The sequence below is a fragment of the Ochotona curzoniae genome, unplaced genomic scaffold (assembly GCF_017591425.1).
Source record: "Ochotona curzoniae isolate NIBS_2020 unplaced genomic scaffold, NIBS_Ocur_1.0 contig_2861, whole genome shotgun sequence".
In the NCBI taxonomy this organism is placed as follows: Eukaryota; Metazoa; Chordata; class Mammalia; order Lagomorpha; family Ochotonidae; genus Ochotona; species Ochotona curzoniae.
The window spans coordinates 2,507,005-2,523,790 of record NW_024465620.1 but is presented as its reverse complement, the minus strand read 5'-3'; the positions used below and the strand labels follow the sequence as shown (position 1 = coordinate 2,523,790).

The 16,786-nt window shown below is 58.0% G+C and overlaps 1 protein-coding gene across 1 annotated transcript; it reads left to right on the top strand.

Annotated features, from left to right (window-relative positions):
- The first annotated feature begins 10,141 nt into the window (after positions 1 to 10,141).
- Positions 10,142 to 14,272, top strand: HAS1 (hyaluronan synthase 1). The gene is made up of 4 exons (XM_040978353.1): positions 10,142 to 10,850; positions 12,272 to 12,497; positions 12,882 to 13,014; positions 13,574 to 14,272. The coding sequence occupies exons 1-4, from the start codon at positions 10,239 to 10,241 to the stop codon at positions 14,247 to 14,249; spliced, it is 1,647 nt and encodes a 548-aa protein (XP_040834287.1). The 5' UTR covers positions 10,142 to 10,238; the 3' UTR covers positions 14,250 to 14,272.
- Positions 14,273 to 16,786: the final 2,514 nt, after the last annotated feature.

The window sequence follows — 16,786 nt, the reverse complement described above, 5'->3', positions numbered from 1 at the left end:
CTCCTGGGGTCTCATATGAAAAAAGAATACATAAAGAATCCCTCCCATGGAGTGGTGTGATGGCTCACCTGACGAGTCCTTTCCCTTCAAGTACCAGAATCCCATATGGGCACTGGTTCATGTCCCTGCTGTTCTGCTTCCCATCCAGCTCTCTGCTTGTGGAGAGAGGCTTGGGGGAGGGAGGGAGGGAGAAAGAGAGAGACCCATAGATGGAGACAGAACATACACAGGAATGGAGGGAGGGGAAAGGAGAGAGACAGGAGGAAGGGGATGAGAGGAGCGGGCGCTCTTGGTGCGTGAGAATGATGAATTTTAGATGATTTTCTGACTGAGGGATTTGGCAGAGAACACTTCTCAACCTCTGATCTCTCAGCCCCTTAACTTTACATACATCTGGAGACCCAGAGGGGAGGGGGCCAATACCAGGACTGAAGACAGAACAGCTGTGCTCAGAGCAGAGCTAGGGCAAAGACGGAGGCAGTGACAGTTTTCAAGTTTCTTCCCACGGGCTGGGGACAGCCTCAGTCCTTCAAACCTCTTGATTCCTAGAGCTCTGGCTTAGTGGAGATGCCATGCTTCACTCCCTGTGTGTGTATGGAGGAGTCGTCCCGGTGAAGTGCCAACGTGGTTCCTACCAGCTCACGGAGGGGTGAATATGGCAATGTGCACAACAAAATCAGTGACCCTAAAACAGTCACAGATTTATAAAATTCACCAGCTCACCACTATTTTCCTATATTTTAATCAGTCAAGTCCAACACGCAGCTTTCTCAGCCTAACTCATAAACACCAACACCAACCGAAATCATGCTGGACTTGCGTGCATCGGTGGAAATAAGTTCTTACGGCCGGTGTGATATGGAGACACCACTGTTGGCAGCAACCGCGTCTAAAGAGGAATTGGATTTCTGCAGGACACAGCGAGTCACCGCAACGTTAGACCTGCACGGCGCATGCAGTCCAGGCTGTATTCTATCAGCTGGAAGCTGTGTGCTGGGTATCCTTTTATAGTAAGTTTTATCACGACCATGTGGTTTTCGATGTGTCACTCGGGTGTGCGCTTTGCAAACGCAAGCCCACTTTGATGCAGAGGTGCTGACAGTGGCAGCTTCTGCGGAATGTAGGTCATGAGAGCTTGACTACCACGAGTGGGTCAGAGCTTTATCATGGGATGGCTCTTCCTCTCTCTCCCTTCCTCCCTGCGCCTCCACTGCCCCACCACGTCGCTCTGGCTCTTCCATCATGGAGTCCAACAAGAATTTCTTCACCAAGTAGGACCACTCAGTCATGAACGTCCCAGCTTGCAGAGCTGTAAGAAACTTCTCGCCTGTAAATCATCCAGTGTCCAGGACTGAGTGGGAGCCCGCTGCCCGCCCGCTGCCCGCCCGCTGCCCGCCCGCTGCCCGTTCGCTACAACAGACAGCGGGCATCTCGGATTCTGTTACCAGCCACGTCCAAACCCCGCCTCTGCCATCAGCATGTGTGGCCCCAGGTGAGTTACACCCCTCCTCAGGCCTCACTTGTCTTTACCTGTAAGATCTACAGGAACTGTGTGAGGAGCTCTCTGGGTGGCAGCTTACGGATAAAAGCCAGAAGCCCAGACCCGGGCACACGCGGCTCCTCCCACCTGCTGAAGACGGGCCTGTGTCTCCGCTAGGCTGTAAGGGCAGGACGTGAGGACATGGCGACCTGCTCTCCCCTGCCCGCCTTCCTTGTCATGCCTCCCGTTGGGGAAGCATCCAGCGGCCTTCGGAACAGAACCCCTGGAGACGGGGCTGTGGAAGAAGACACTGCTTCCTCATAAGTTGCCCTTGGAAGAGGAAGTCCCCTCAGAGGATCTCCCAGGGCAACCACCATCTGCTTGTGCCCAACACTGGGCTGCTGTGCTAATGAGCTAGGCCCGCCGTGACTCATTGCCACAAATCCAGTGGCTCGCAACCACAGAAATGAGTTATTTCACATTATCTCATACTATTTCAAGGTGTGGGGAAGTGCAGAATCCTTCCCACACGCTTCGCCTTGCTTCTCCCAGAATCCCCAAGGCCCTTGGTGGTGTGGACTCAGTCATGTCACCGTCCGGCTTTCCTAACTGCCACGCCAGTCCCTGGGACCTGAGAACATGGCCAGGGTGGGGTGGGGTGCATGGCCAGGGTGGGGTGGGATGCATGGCCGGGGTGGGGTGGGGTGCATGGCCAGGTTCTTAGGAAAAGGGGAAGCGTGACTGCTAACATGCACACCGGGAGAGCACCCCGTGATGGGGAAGGTGGAGATGTCAGCGGTGCACCCCCGGGGTCAAGGAGGTCCAAAACTGTCCGCCCGGGAGTCGGTGAGAGGCAGGCGTTCTCTGCTGGCCTCCATGGGACACAGAGAGGAGACACCGCAATCTCCAACTGCCAGCCCCTAAACTGGGGGAGGGGGGACTGCACATGTCTGTGGTCTCATTTGCCCTGGTGGGGCCCTGGTTACCGTGCAAGCCCTAGAGAGACGCCCATCCCGCCAAGCCAGTCATTCCTGCACCGTCTCCCCGAGTCAGCTCTCCCCTCTCTGCCCCACTCACTGGCCCTGAACTAGGCACCAGGTTCGAGGCCCCGGGTGTCATTTTCATTTCCTGAGGTAAATGTTCCCCCCACCCCCCATCACGTTGTTTCCTACACTTTCACAGCATGAGACATCCGTGTAAACCACTCCCGGGGTTCTGGGCTCCAAGAATCCCAATGCACAGCAGTGAGGCCCAGGAGCCCCCCAAGCCGCAGCGGTGGAGCCCCCAAGCCGCCAGTGGAGCCCCCAGCAGGGTGGGAGGTCCGCACCCTGATGTGCATCTTATCCTGCCACTCGCTGGGGGTTTTGTCACATCCTTAATTATAAAGCAGCCAAGGCTGGTGGTCACACATACCCCGAGTGACCCCGAGCGCTTTCCCAGCTCTCTCCTGCCTGGGAGCTGTCCACTGGATACGGCTGCAGGCCACGCCCCCTGGTCACGCCCCAACGCTAGCCCCGCCCCATTAGCACGCCCCAACCACGCCCTGACCGCTGGCCACGCCCCTGGAACGCTTGTCATGGTCCACCTCCCACAGGGTCCCTTTAGAGGCCGCCACGGTCCAGTCCCTCCTCCCTCTCCTGCAGGACTTGATCACAGGTCCCCATGCAGTCCCTCGTTCCTGATGTTTGCTAGCCCAGGCTCTGTACCAAAAGATGGGCTTTGCTCAGGCCTCCATCTCCCCGTCTGGGATAGGAGGCCCCTTCTCTGTGGCTTCCCTGGGTGCAGTCAGAGCTGCTGAGACAGCAAGTCCCCCCATTCTTGGGCGTCTGCCTCTGTTTCCCTCCAGGGAACAGGGCTGGTGAAGTCCAGTGACGAGTCTCTGTGGTGGACTTGGCAGGGGCACAGGGAGGGCCCCTCCCATCCCCTGCTTCCTCCCAGAGTCACTGGTTGAGGCCTAAGGTAGGAATCCAGTCATCGGAGCTGGCCTTGCGCCCAGGCCTTCTGCAATCTGAGAGTCCTAGGTATCCCCCGACACGCATGCGTGGGAGGGAAGGCCCAGCCAGCTCCGCTGGGAGTGCCGTGATCCAAGCAGACCGGGTTCCTGGAAGTCCAGAGTGGCCGGTCTCCAGATTCCAGTGTTTTCCAAGCCTGGACATCTTGGCCTCATCCCTGCACCCCTTCTCCGCCACCTCAGCCCTGACCACCCTGAGTGGGGTGCAGAGGGGTCCCAGCTGCTTGCTAGCCTGGCTCCTCCCCTTCTGCAGCTCCTCCTAGCAGCCCATCTTCTCAACAGTCACTGATGCATTTATCTGCAAGGCCAACGACCATCTACTGTACCCAGGTGCCCACTGCAGCTACAACTGGACCAGCTTCTGCCAGGAACTCCATCTGGGTCTCCCTGTGGACACACGAGGGGCCCAAACACATCATGCCATCCTCGGTTGCCTTCCCAGATGCATGAGCAGGGAGCTGGATCAGAAGAGAAGCAGCCCGAGCCCAATGCGGTAGCCTAGCAGCTAAAGCCCTCACCTTGACCATGCTGGGATCCCATATGGGCACCGGTTCTAATCCCAGCAGCTCCACTTCCCATTCAGCTCCCTGCTTGTGGTCTGGGAAAGCAGTGGAGGACGGCCCAAAGCCTTGGAACCCTACACCCTTGTAGGAGACCTGAAAAAGGCTCAGGGCTCCTGGTTTCAGATCAGCGCAGCTCTGACCATTGCGGCCACTTGGGGAGTGAATCCTTAAATGGAGGATCTTCCTCTCTGTCTCTCCTCTTCTCTGTATATCTGACTTTGCAATAAAAATAAACAAATCCTTTTTTTTAAAAAATGAAGAAGAGGAGCAGTGGGGACCAGACCATGGTTGACATGGGATTTGGCATGGCAGGCAGCAGGGCAGCCCACAGCACCAGAATGCTGGAACGTTCCCATGGACTCTGAAATCTTCTCATGCCGTACTTGAACACAGCACTGTGGTGCTGATAACCTCCGGTCACATCCCATGTGGATGTGCCAGGTAAAGAGCTGGTCCCCACCCGGCACGGAAGAAGCAAGACTTCATCGCACCACTCGGAACTGCTGGTTCTGCATTTGTAACGTTAAATATAAAAACGTCCCTTGGGCGGCTGCCTGCCTGCACTCCCACTGGCTTCCCCCACCCTTCATGGCCACACCATTTCTGGCCTTGGCTGCCTTGCTCCCTCTTTGGCTCAGCCCCTCTCATCTGTCAGGATTGCCTCCTGCAGGAAGCCCTCCCTGATTCCCGAGCTGGATGATGCATCCCACCCTTGTGTTGTGTGAGTCCTTGCTTGCACAGCTGTCTCCTCCGCTGCCCACCATACCACCACCACCCAAGGCTGACACCTCCCTAAGGTCAGGGCCCAGGGTTGAGTCATCCCTGGGTGCCTGGCATCACCCAGCCTCCGCCCATCGGCGTCCAGCCAGGTCTTCCCTCTGCCCTTCTCCGGGTTTATCTCCCCCAACCTTGGCTGCCTTGCCAGGTGTTTGTGAACCATGACCTCAAGTTCCATAAGGGGATCCTGGGAGGTCCCTGTGGGCCAATCACAGGCCCTGGCACTCAGGTGTCATTAGAGTGGGGGGTTCTACGGGAGGGAGCTGATATCAGTTGCTGAAGGGCTCCATGCAAATGGGGGTACCCCAGCCCCTCTTTCTTTGTTCTTCAATTTCTCTTCCTGCAAGGAATTTGGGGATACTGGACCCCTGGGAGTGAGGGAGGAGGGGCTGGATCCCTGAGTGTGAGGGAGGAGGGGCTGGGCTTGACCCGGAGTCTGAGTAAAGAGGCCCTGGGCTCCTGAGTCCAAGCCGGGGCGCCTGGGAGCCTGGCTCCCATGTCCTTGGGTTCTCCATCTTGATCTGTCCTTCCTTCACACGCTGGTTTTAGAAACATCTGGCTTTATACAGCTGCTCCACCCAGGCAGGGTGAGGCTGTGGAGGCCCAGTGCCTGGCTCCTGGGAGGAGCCTGGCCATTCCATCCCAAGGTTAGGGGAATCTTCCTGCCTACCGCTCCGGGCTCGCCTCCCTCCGGTCAGAGGATTCCCCGGCCTCGTTATAACAGGCAGCACGGCAGTCCAGCCTCCTGCCTCTGTGTCAGCACCCCGGTCCCTCTCCCTGCACTGGTGGACGGGCAGCGCCCAGCGCCCCTCAGGCCTGTTCCCTGGAAGAGGGCAGACACAGAGCCTGCAGGTCCCCTGGGGAGACCCGGGAGGTGTGCGGACTTGGCACCTGCCAGGGCATAGTTCTCAGAGGGGGCAGGAAGAGATGGAGCAGCCAGGAGGTAGAGGAGAGAGAGAATAGGACCCCGGGAAACCCAGGGGAGGGACGAACGGGGATGTGGGCGGATGGAGGGCAGACAGACAGGTGCAAAGGCAAAGAAGGCAGTCAGGGAGGGCAAGAGGAAGGCATTTAGAGAGGCAGACACACCCAGGCAGAGAAATGGGCCAAGAAAAGGGAGCGAGAGCAATGCGGAAGGATGGTCAGTCACAGATGCAGTTCTTAGCAAGAAGGGTATTCGAAAGACAGACATGGAGACTTGTTGAAACCGTGGCATGAGAAGCAGGGTCCTCCTTAGCCCGATCTGGTCCCCGGGCGCTGGGGGTCCAGGACACCAGCCGCCCCTCAGCACCCCACATCCTCTTCCAAGGATCAGAGTGCTGAGGCAGCCCAGCCCCTCCCCCGGAAGCAGTGAACCCCTCCCCCAAGTGTCCACGCTCACTCCTGAGTCCTGGGGGAGGATATGTCAGGCCCGGCCCGCAGTGCAGAGCCTGGCAGGCACACGTACTCGCACGTCACTCTGGCACGGAATAGACACAGACATGCACTCACAGCTCCGGTTCCAGGCAGCTGTGCCTCACACACAGCACACACACGGTCACACCCACCAGCACACTCGTGTACGCATTTCATGCCAAGCGGCAGTGACTGAGGCACATCCCCAGGGGACCCGACTCAGACAGCTTCTGGGGAGACAGGAAAGGGGGTGAGTGTGAGGAGGCTCCATGTGGTAGGGGTGAGGGGCAGCTGGGGACACTGCGAAGGGAGCGGAGAGGGAGCTGGCCAGGACAGAAATGGAAGGAGAGGAATGTGGGACCTGGAAGGAATACAGAGAAGGCAGGGAGAGGAGGCAAGCGGGGGAAACAACTCAGAACAGGAGGGGTGGGGAGGAATACAGAGCCAGGGAGACGGGCAGGGCAAGTGGGGAGAGGGGAGTCTCCCAAATTCTGGAGGGCTGAAGGTGAAGAGTGGGGAGAGGGTGGGAAGAAGGGGACCCAGAGAGAGAGGAGAAATGGAAGCAGAACTTGCAGCAGAGGCCGGGCAGGGCCGTCGCCCTGGGAAGGGAGGCCGCGCAGTGAGGGGGGCGGTCAATGGCGGGAACGGGTGGAGCTGCCTGGCTGGGCCGTGACCTCAGAGCCCCTGGCCCAGCTTAGCCTGACGTCAGCCCCTGCTCCCGCCCCCGCCTGCGCTGGTCTTCAAATGACCCCCCTCGGGCTGCCCAGCTCCAGACGGGCCAGGACAGCAGAGCAGAGCAGAGGAGGGCAGTGCGGCTGGACCCACGACGGCGATGCGACAGGTGCGTGCGTGTGTGTGTGTGGGGGGGTGTATCGCGCGCGGAGGGCAATGGAGGCATGAACAAGCTGAAGGGAAGGAAGGGAGAGAACAGAGCGGCTGTCTCAGATGTGGCTCTGGGTGCAGGTTCACCCCTGTGGCTGTCGGCAGAGGTCACAGGATGGCTGTGTGTGTGACGCTGGGGTGCGTGAATCACCGAATGTGAGTACACGCGTGGGGAGACACATGTGTTCATCTGTGTCCCTCGCCCGTCTCGTTGATTCCTAGCGTGAGTTGGGCTATCCCTGGGAATGTGGGCAGAGCCAGGTTTTGAGGCAAAAGAACAGAGAAGGAAGATTCTAGAAGAAAGAATAATGATCGTTGCTATTGGGCAGATGAAGCTCTGTCTTAGAGAAACATGCATGGGCCATGATGCGGAAGGCACGTCTAAAAGTCCAGGGAGTAATGGAACCAGAAGATGGGTAAGAGGGTGGATGGGCACTGGGCCGAGTGGTCCAGATGCCAGTCAACACAGCCACGTCCCATACGGCTCCCCGCTTCAGCCGCTGACCCCAGCTGCCTGCTGGAGGAAACCCGGGAGGTGGCGGTGCAAATTTCAACGTTTCTGTCCCTGCCACCCATGTGGGAGACCTGGGTTAGGTTCCCTGGATTTTAAGGTGCCCCAGTGGATGGCACCTTCAGTAGTTGAAGCGAATATATATATATATTTGATAAAAATTTTAAATTATAGAAATACCTATATTTTCAACAAGTCACTTGTCTGGGTACCAAAAATGGGAATCCAAGCAGAGTGTGTCCGTCACGCATATTCCCATGAGCTTCGGGAGAAGCTCTTCTTACGATTTCGAATTTTCTAGTAGTCATGTTGAAAAAGAAATAAATAAACAAGAGTGGGTGAAATTCCTTTCCAAAAACTTTTTTTTATTTTACCAGCATGTCCAGGATACACAAAAGTTGTGTGTGTGTGTGTGTGTGTGTGTTTTTTTTAAGATTTATTTATTTTTATTGGAAAGGCATACTACAGAGAGGAAGATCTTCCATCCGTTGATTCGCTCCCCAAGTGGCTTTAACAGCCGGAGCTGAGCCGAACTGAAACCAGGATCCAGGAGCTTCTTCCGGGTCTCCCACATGGGTGCAGGGTCCCAAGGCTTTGGGCCGTCCTCCACTGCTTTCCCAGGCCACAGGCAGGGAGCTGGATGGGAGGTGGAGCAGCTGGGACATGAACTGGCACCATATGGGATCCTGGCATATTCAAGGCAAGGATTTAGCCACCAGGCCATTGTACCACTCCCTCCCCCCACCCCCCGCCAAATATTTATTTTTACTAACTTGAAAGGCAGAGAAATGAAGTGAGACACAGGGAGTCCCTTTCTCGGCTTGCTCCCCGCCACCGAGGCTGACCACAACCAGGTCTGGGTCAGGCGGAGACTGGGAACCTTGAACTCAGCTGGGTCTCCCCGTGGGGGCAGGGACCCACACACTTGGGGGGCAGAGACCCACACATTTGAACCGACAGCACCACCTCCAGGGTGCACATTAGCCGGGAGCTGCACTCATGCACTCTTGTGTGGGATGAGGGTGTCCCAGGCAGGGGCTGACCACTGCACAACCTGCCCACCTCCTTTTGGGTTAAAATTATTTTTAAAATAAGAACAAACAAAACTGTACTCTAAGCTGGCAGGCTTTAAGCAGTCCTTAGCATAGTTTTAAAAATATAACTTCCGGGCCCGGCGCGGTGGCGCAAGTGGTTAAGTCCTCGCCTTGCACGCCCGGGATCCCATATGGGCGCCGGTTCTAGTCCCGGCAGCCCCGCTTCCCTTCCAGCTCCCTGCTGGTGGCCTGGGAAGGCAGTCGAGGACGGCCCAAAAAGCTTTGGGAACCTGCACCCGCGTGGGAGACCCGGAAGAGGCTCCTGGCTTCGGATTGGCATAGTATCGACCCGTTGCGCTCACTTGGGGAGTGAATCATCGGATGGAAGATCTTCCTCTCTGTCTCTCCTCTCTGTATATCCGCCTTTCCAATGAAAAAATAAAAAAAAAAAAATAACTTCCGCTCTCTGTATATATTTTTTTTAAAGATTTCATTATTTTTACTTGAAAGAATTAGAGATAGAGGGAGAGACAGAGAGATCTTCCATCCACTGGTTCACTCCCCAAACGATCATGACAGCCAGCTCTGGGCAGGTTCAGAGCTGGGAGCCAGCACTTTCTTCCCGGTCTCCCATGCAGGTGAAGGGATTCCAGGCCTTGGGCCATCCTCTGCTGCTTTCCCAGGTCTTAGTAGGGAGCTGGATCCGAAGTGGAGCAGCCAGGACTAAAACTGGTGCTAAAACAGCTCCCTTAATCGCTTCATCCTCCTTGGAAATACTGGGTCTGGATTTCGATGCAGTGACGTTACCGGTAGCTGAGCAGGGTACTGGTCTTGACACGAGGACGGACAGCTCAGGCCACCCGCATTCCACGCTGGAGCCTGGTTCCACTGCTGACTCTGCCTCTTGCTAACGCGCAGCTGGAGGAGTCGGGTTCCTGTCATCCACACCCGGATCGAATCCTGGGCTCCAGGCTTTGGCCTGGCTTGGCGCGCCTGTTGCAGGCATTTGGGGGGTGAAGCAGCGCATGGCAGATCTCTCTGTGTCTGTCTCTCACGCTGCCTGCTTTCCAGACAGAAACGGATAAAAAGCGCAATTCAAATGAACAGGTCCCTTTCATGTCTGCCGGTGTGCCCAGTGTCCGGCCAGCCACATGTGGGTGACACCTGAGTCGTACCTACAAGACTGGTTTCAGAACGAGTTACCGGCCCTTAGGAAAAGCCTGGGAGACAGCAACTGCTGGGAAGGGAGGCAGTTCGGCCAAAAAGGGGGCGGACTGCCCGAGTTGGAACCCTGGGCCGCAGGGTGCTCATCTGGAGCTGGAGGCGCTAACAGCACCCACCTCTGGAACTGCTGAAGGATCAAAACACGCCTGTCCGTATTCTTAGCCTCTGTTGGGGGGAAAGAACCAGAACAAACTCTGGAGGTCTTTCTGGAGGAGGCCTCCAGATCTCATTTGCGTTTCCCCTATCTTCTCTCCGCCCCAACCCGCAGGACACGCCCAAGCCCATCCCTACCGCGCGCCGCTGCACAGGCCTGGCCCGGCGGGTGCTGACCGTGGCCTTCGCCCTCCTCATCCTGGGGCTCATGACCTGGGCCTACGCCGCCGGCGTGCCACTGGCCTCCGACCGCCACGGGCTGCTGGCCTTCGGCCTCTACGGAGCCTTCCTGTCTGCGCACCTGGTGGCGCAGAGCCTCTTCGCCTACCTGGAGCACCGGCGGGTGGCGGCGGCGGCGCGGCGGGCGGCGGCGCGGGGACCCCCGGACGAGGCCACGGCCCGCAGCGTGGCGCTGACCATCTCGGCGTACCAGGAGGACCCCGCGTACCTGCGCCAGTGCCTGGTGTCTGCGCGCGCCCTGCTGTACCCGCGCGCGCGGCTGCGCGTGCTCATGGTGGTGGACGGCAACCGCGCCGAGGACCTCTACATGGTCGACATGTTCCGCGAGGTCTTCGCCGACGAGGACCCGGCCACCTACGTGTGGGACGGCAACTACCACCAGCCCTGGGAGCCCGCGGCGGCGGGTGCGCTGGGCGCGGGCGCCTACCGCGAGGTGGAAGCAGAGGACCCCGGGCGGCTGGCGGTGGAGGCGCTGGTGCGGACGCGCAGGTGCGTGTGCGTGGCGCAGCGCTGGGGCGGCAAGCGCGAGGTCATGTACACCGCCTTCAAGGCCCTCGGCGACTCGGTGGACTACGTGCAGGTGAGGCGCAGGCTTCCCTCCTCCTGTTGCTCTCTGTGTCCCCCTCTCTGTCCACTCAAGTAGCGCTTCGTCACTCGCCCATGCGTTCGCTGTAGGACCACTTCCATCTCCCACCGGTTTCTCTCACCCACTCATTCATTCATTCACGTATCCATCCATCCACCCACTCAGTTCCCTCCCTTCTTTCCTCCCTCTCTTCCTTCTTTAAAAAAAAATTTTTTTTTTTAATTTTTATTGGAAAGTCGGATATACAGAGGTGAGGGAAGAGAGAGCAAGGTGGCCAGAATTAGAACGGGAGCCCATATGGGATCCCGGTGCATTCAAGGCAAGGACTTATCCACTAGGCTACAGTGCCGGGCCCCTGTCATTTCTTTCAAGCTGAGGTTCTGTGGTTAATTTTTCCCCCCAGTCCATCCAGCATGTTCATTTGTTCATTGATCTGCTGGGTGTTGAGATTCAGTCCACAACGTGTGACTAACATTTTAGCATCCTGTAGCTGTGTAACAAATCTCCACCAACTGGGAAGTTTTGAAACAAAAGTCACATTTTCATGAGTCCAAGGGTCTGGGCCCTCTGGTCAGTGCATCGCCAGCTTGTAAGAAGCTTTCAGCCTGAGCTGGGTCTTGCTCTTCAAAACAGAGTGTATTGTTTTCAAATGTATTTATTCGTTTGAAAAGCTGAGTTACAGAGAAGCAAGGAGAGAGAGACAGACATCTTCCATCCACTGCTTTACTACCCAAATGGCCACATTGGCCAGGGCCTGGGTGAGACCAAAGCCAGGAGCCAGGAGCTTCTTCCAGGTCTCCCATATTGGGGCAGGGGCCTGAGGGCTTGGACCGACCTTTGCTGATTTTCCAGGCACTTTAAAGGGAAGCAGAACCAGAAGTGGAACCTCTGGGACTTGAACCAGGGACTGTGTGGGATGCAGGCACAGCAAGCAGGGGTTTAACATGCTGCACCACAGTGCCAGCCCCCTGGCAGAATTGAGCTCACGGCAGGGCCAGCGAGAGAAGTCTGTGACTTCTGGGTCACCCTAGAAAGTTTGTGGGATTAGATGAGGCCGGCCCGGAAGGATCTCTTTCTGATTAAGTTACAGCCCACAGGTTGAGGCTTTCATTCCATGGCAAAGACACATCGCAAACCAAGAAAACCACTGTGGTCATGGCCTATCCTTGCCACAACCCCTTGCTCAGAAGCAAGTTGCAGCCTCGGCCACACCCCAGGGACAGGCGTTGTGTGCAGTGGCTGGAGCTTGGAGTTCATCTGGCAATGGGATTAGACAAGGAAAGTGACTGAAAAAAAAAAAAAACCTCAAAATTACATTCAGATGGGATGCCCCCATGATCCCAGGGCCCCTTCTCCTCTCGGCTGCCCCCCTGTGCAGGGGTCTGGCCTCATCTCAGTCCCCTTGCACCTCAAAGGTCTGCGACTCGGACACGAGGCTGGACCCCATGGCGCTGCTGGAGCTGGTGCGGGTGCTGGACGAAGACCCCCGCGTCGGGGCTGTCGGAGGGGATGTGCGGATCCTGAACCCTCTGGACTCGTGGGTCAGCTTCCTGAGCAGCCTGCGCTACTGGGTGGCCTTCAACGTGGAGCGGGCTTGTCAGAGCTACTTCCACTGCGTGTCCTGCATCAGCGGGCCCCTGGGTGAGCGGACATGGGAGGGCCGGGGATAGGGTGTAGGGCGGGTAGGGCCGAGGGATGGGGGCTGGCACAGGAACTGGGGCGGAAGACTGGAAGTTGGCAGCGGGCTGTGTCTGCAGGGAGTGGGATGGAAGAAAGGCTGGGGCTAAGAGGGGGTCTGAGTTCAGGACGGAGCTGGCTCTGAGGTTGGAGTGGGAGTTTTAGATGTGGCTGAGGACAAACAGGGGACCTGAGGGTTGCACGAGAGTGGTCATGGGGAGACACAGAGCAGGGTAGAGGTCTGTCTGGAGATGGGGATTGGGGTGGCTGATGATGGAGCAGGCACTGGGCGCGGGGCGGCTGGCGGCAGAAGCCGAGAGGCTGAGCTCATTCCTCCCTCCCCGCCAGGCCTTTACAGGAACAACCTCCTGCAGCAGTTCCTCGAGGCCTGGTACAACCAGAAGTTCCTGGGCACCCACTGCACTTTTGGGGATGACCGGCACCTCACCAATCGCATGCTCAGCATGGGCTATGCAACCAAGTAAGTTCCAGGGGCCAGGGTGTGTGTGTGTGTGCGCGTGCGCGTGTGTGTGTGCATGTGTGTGTGTGCGCGCATGTGTGTGTGTGGGCATGTGTGTGTGTGCGCGCGTGTGTGTGTGCGCGTGTGTGTGTGTGCGCGCGCGCCGAGGATGTCCCTGGTAGACTGAAGGAGGCGAGGAGCAGGCAGGCTGAGGACGCCAGATCCCTGCGGAGGGATGACCCTGGAGAGAGGACCAGATGACTGTCCCTAAGGGGAGGTGGAGGGGCGCCTGGTGATGTCTGTCACAGCGGCAGTGGGTCCCTTGAGGAACTCCGGGCCAGGAAGTCTCCTGGGTGGCACCGCCTGGGGCGGCGGGTAACAGGGTTAGTCATCTCCATTAGTGCGGCCTGAGTCAGAGTGGCGGCAAGGTTCGGAGTAACGGCCACTGTGTTAGTCACACTGCACGCGGCGGCACGCAGGGAGGGGTTCCTCCAACTCCCCCTTCCCGTCCCCCACGTGTTGGCCCCACTGCGCGGGCGAGCAGACTGAGGCCCCCCACACCTCTCTCTCTCTGTCCCAGGTACACGTCGCGGTCGCGCTGCTACTCGGAGACGCCGGCGTCCTTCCTGCGCTGGCTCAGCCAGCAGACGCGCTGGTCCAAGTCGTACTTCCGCGAGTGGCTGTACAACGCGCTCTGGTGGCACCGACACCACGCGTGGATGACGTACGAGGCGGTGGTGTCGGGGCTCTTCCCCTTCTTCGTGGCGGCCACGGTGCTGCGGCTCTTCTACGCCGGCCGGCCCTGGGCGCTGCTCTGGGTGCTGCTGTGCGTGCAGGGCGTGGCGCTGGCCAAGGCGGCCTTCGCGGCGTGGCTGCGCGGCGCCGCGCGCATGCTGCTGCTTTCGCTCTACGCGCCCCTCTACATGGGCGGCCTGCTGCCCGCCAAGTTCCTGGCGCTGCTCACCATGAACCAGAGCGGCTGGGGCACGTCGGGCCGCCGCAAGCTGGCCGCCAACTACCTGCCGCTGCTGCCGCTGGCGCTCTGGGCGCTCCTGCTGCTCGGTGGCCTGGTGCGCAGCGTGGCGCGCGAGGCCACGGCCGACTGGGGTGCGCCCGGGCGCGCGGCCGAGGCGCGACACCTGGCGGCCGGAGCCGCCGCCTACGTGGCCTACTGGGCGCTGATGCTCTCGCTCTACTGGGTGGGCGTGCGGAGGCTTTGCCGGAGGCGGACTGGAGGCTACCGCGTGCAGGTGTGAGGCCGCGGAGAGGCTGCCGCGCCCTTGGGGGTCGGGCCTCCCGGGTCTGTGACGTCGAGGGGGCCCCCTCCTCGGGCTGGACTGTACTGGGGCTGGGGCTTGTGGGTATTTATTGTTGGGTTTTGGGGAGCCGGAGGAGAGAGGGAGAGGGGCGGGAAAGGGCTCGCTAGCGCTCTCCCTGGTCTTAATTTAACCGTTGTCTTATACTGTGTGCTCAGGATTATAATAATAAAAGATTTTATTTATTTTCTTTGGAGCCTCCTCGTATCTTTCTCTCTCCCCCCAAGTTTGGAAACCCCTCTCCCCAATTTTGCATACTTGGAAACTGGGCACTACTGACTCAGTCTCCAGGGAGGGGAATCCCTTTTTTGGGAATTGGGTCCAGGGCATACCTATTCAGACACCACAGGGCACCCCGTGGGACTCGGCCAGCCTCCCTGGAGCCTGCGTCTCTCCCCTGGTCCGCCCTCCCAGGGGGCCAACTCCCGCCTCCCTAAAGGCCACGCCTTGAGCTGGCTGCCTGTCCGAACGGAAGTCTTCCCACTGATGTCACCTGTGTCACCCGTCCACACCACCTCAGCCAGTCCTCAGGGCCACCTGCCTGTGTTCCTTGCCGGGGCCATCCTACCCGGACTGGAACATTAGCCCATGCACACACACGGCCAGGCAGTCCCCCCGCGCCCTGCTGCCCTACTCCACAGTTCTCTCCTATTGGGACCCCACTATGCTATTTCCCCTCCCATTTCTGACTCCCTCTCCTTGGGCTGGTTCTCTTCATGTTCACAGCTGGAAATTCCAGGGCTGGCTCTAATTTCCTCCTTGTACTCATTAAGTTTACTCAGGACCATCATCTTCCTGAGTCCTCAGCAGCTCCAGCAGGGACCCCCACACCCACTTACAGTCACGCCTCATCCTGCCATCCCCCCAGGAGCTAGGCAGCCACTTGCTTGCTGTCTCTGTAGACTTGGGTCTTCCAGCATTGCCCGGAAGCGGAGTTGCCCCAGGAGTTTGTGCCTGACTTCTGGCAGCTGCTCAAGGTTCACTCATGCTGTTGCAGGTGATCCATGGACTTGTTCCCTTTTGATTGCTGGGTAGTATTCCACGGGCTCCACATCACCTTTGGCATGTCTGTTTCTTAGTCAATAGGCATTTGAGATGCTTCCGCTATGAACAGCGGCTGTCACTGTGAAGTTTGGACACAGCGTTTTGGGTGGGCAAAGGTTCCTCCTTTTCCTAACTATAAATCTAGGAATGTGTTGCTGGGGCCTGTGGTCGGGCTGTGTTCTGGAGGAACTGCTGGCCAGTTTCCCACGCGAGGCTGTACCGTTCTAGACTCGCCAGCACTGTGGGAGGGTTCAAGTTCACACGCTCGCCACACTTGTAACCACCTGATGTTTTTATTTCAGCCAGCCCTGCTGATACCAAGCGGCATCTTAGTGGTTTTGATTTGCATTTCCCTAATGGACCAACTCCCACTATTGTTTAAAAGGTTTATTTATTAGAGAGAGAGAGAGAGAGAGAGTAAAATATCTTTCATCCGCAAGAGTATCTTCCAAGCTGACGTGGCTGGTCCAGGATGACATGGGCAGCCTGAGCTCCGTCCTTCTCTCCCAGGGCTCAAGCACTTGGGCCAGCTCTTGCTACTTTTCCCAGGCACATTAGCAGGAAATCGGATCAGAAGCAGAGATGCTGGGACTTGCACTGCTGCCCTAACATGGGATGCTGGCACCGCAGGCAGCAGCTGGGGCCCACCAGTCGCTCTCATTGACCTTACACCTATGCCAAGAACATGGCTGCACCTTCCACCTCCCACTGGAGCTGCTGCTCTTGTCCGATGTCATACAGCGACATCACCAAACCAATGGCCAATTCTCGGGCCTTCCAGTGGGTGATCTGGCAGCAGCTGACCCATCCAATCCCTCTCCCCTTGAAATGCACCCTTCTCTTGGCTTCCAGAATACCCACTGCTTGGCTTTGCTCCTCCCCAGCCTTCTGTCCTGGGTCCTCTCCACGAGTCTGCTTTTAACGCTGGGGAGCTCTCATCTCACCTTCTCCATCCACCTCCCAACACCCATGCTCACACAGGTTCCTGGGAGGCAAAACTCCCCCCCACACACACATACACACACCCCAATGATCTCACAATGCCTTCCCTCGGACATCCGATGAGCACCTCAGACCTGATCCCTGCCCGCTCCGCCATGGCACTCACGGCACCTGTCCCTCTACCCATCTCCTTAGCTCAGGAAACAAAAGCGCGGCTTCTAAGCTGCTCAGGCTCAAAGTGCTAAAGCATGGTCCAACACAGAGCGCCAACAGGCTAATCCTCTCCCTGCAAGTGCTGGTATCCTGTATGCGAGCCAGTTCGTGTCCCGGATGCTCCACTTCCCATCCAGCTCCCTGCTTAAGGCCTAGGGAAGTGGCAGAGAATGGTTCAAGTCCTTGGGACCCTGTACTCACATGGGAGACCCAGAAAAAAAAAAAAAAAAAACTCCTGGCTCCCAGCTATGGATCAGCTTAGCTCCAGCCACTGCAGC

Bases quoted from the DNA above. Each gene is read 5' to 3' on its own strand.
- HAS1 (XM_040978353.1), top strand. From the start codon at position 10,239: ATGACCTGGGCCTACGCCGCCGGCGTGCCACTGGCCTCCGACCGCCAC. The intron at 12,498-12,881 runs GTGAGCGGACAT...CCTCCCCGCCAG, and splicing joins CTGCATCAGCGGGCCCCTGG to GCCTTTACAGGAACAACCTC. The intron at 13,015-13,573 runs GTAAGTTCCAGG...TCTCTGTCCCAG, and splicing joins AGCATGGGCTATGCAACCAA to GTACACGTCGCGGTCGCGCT.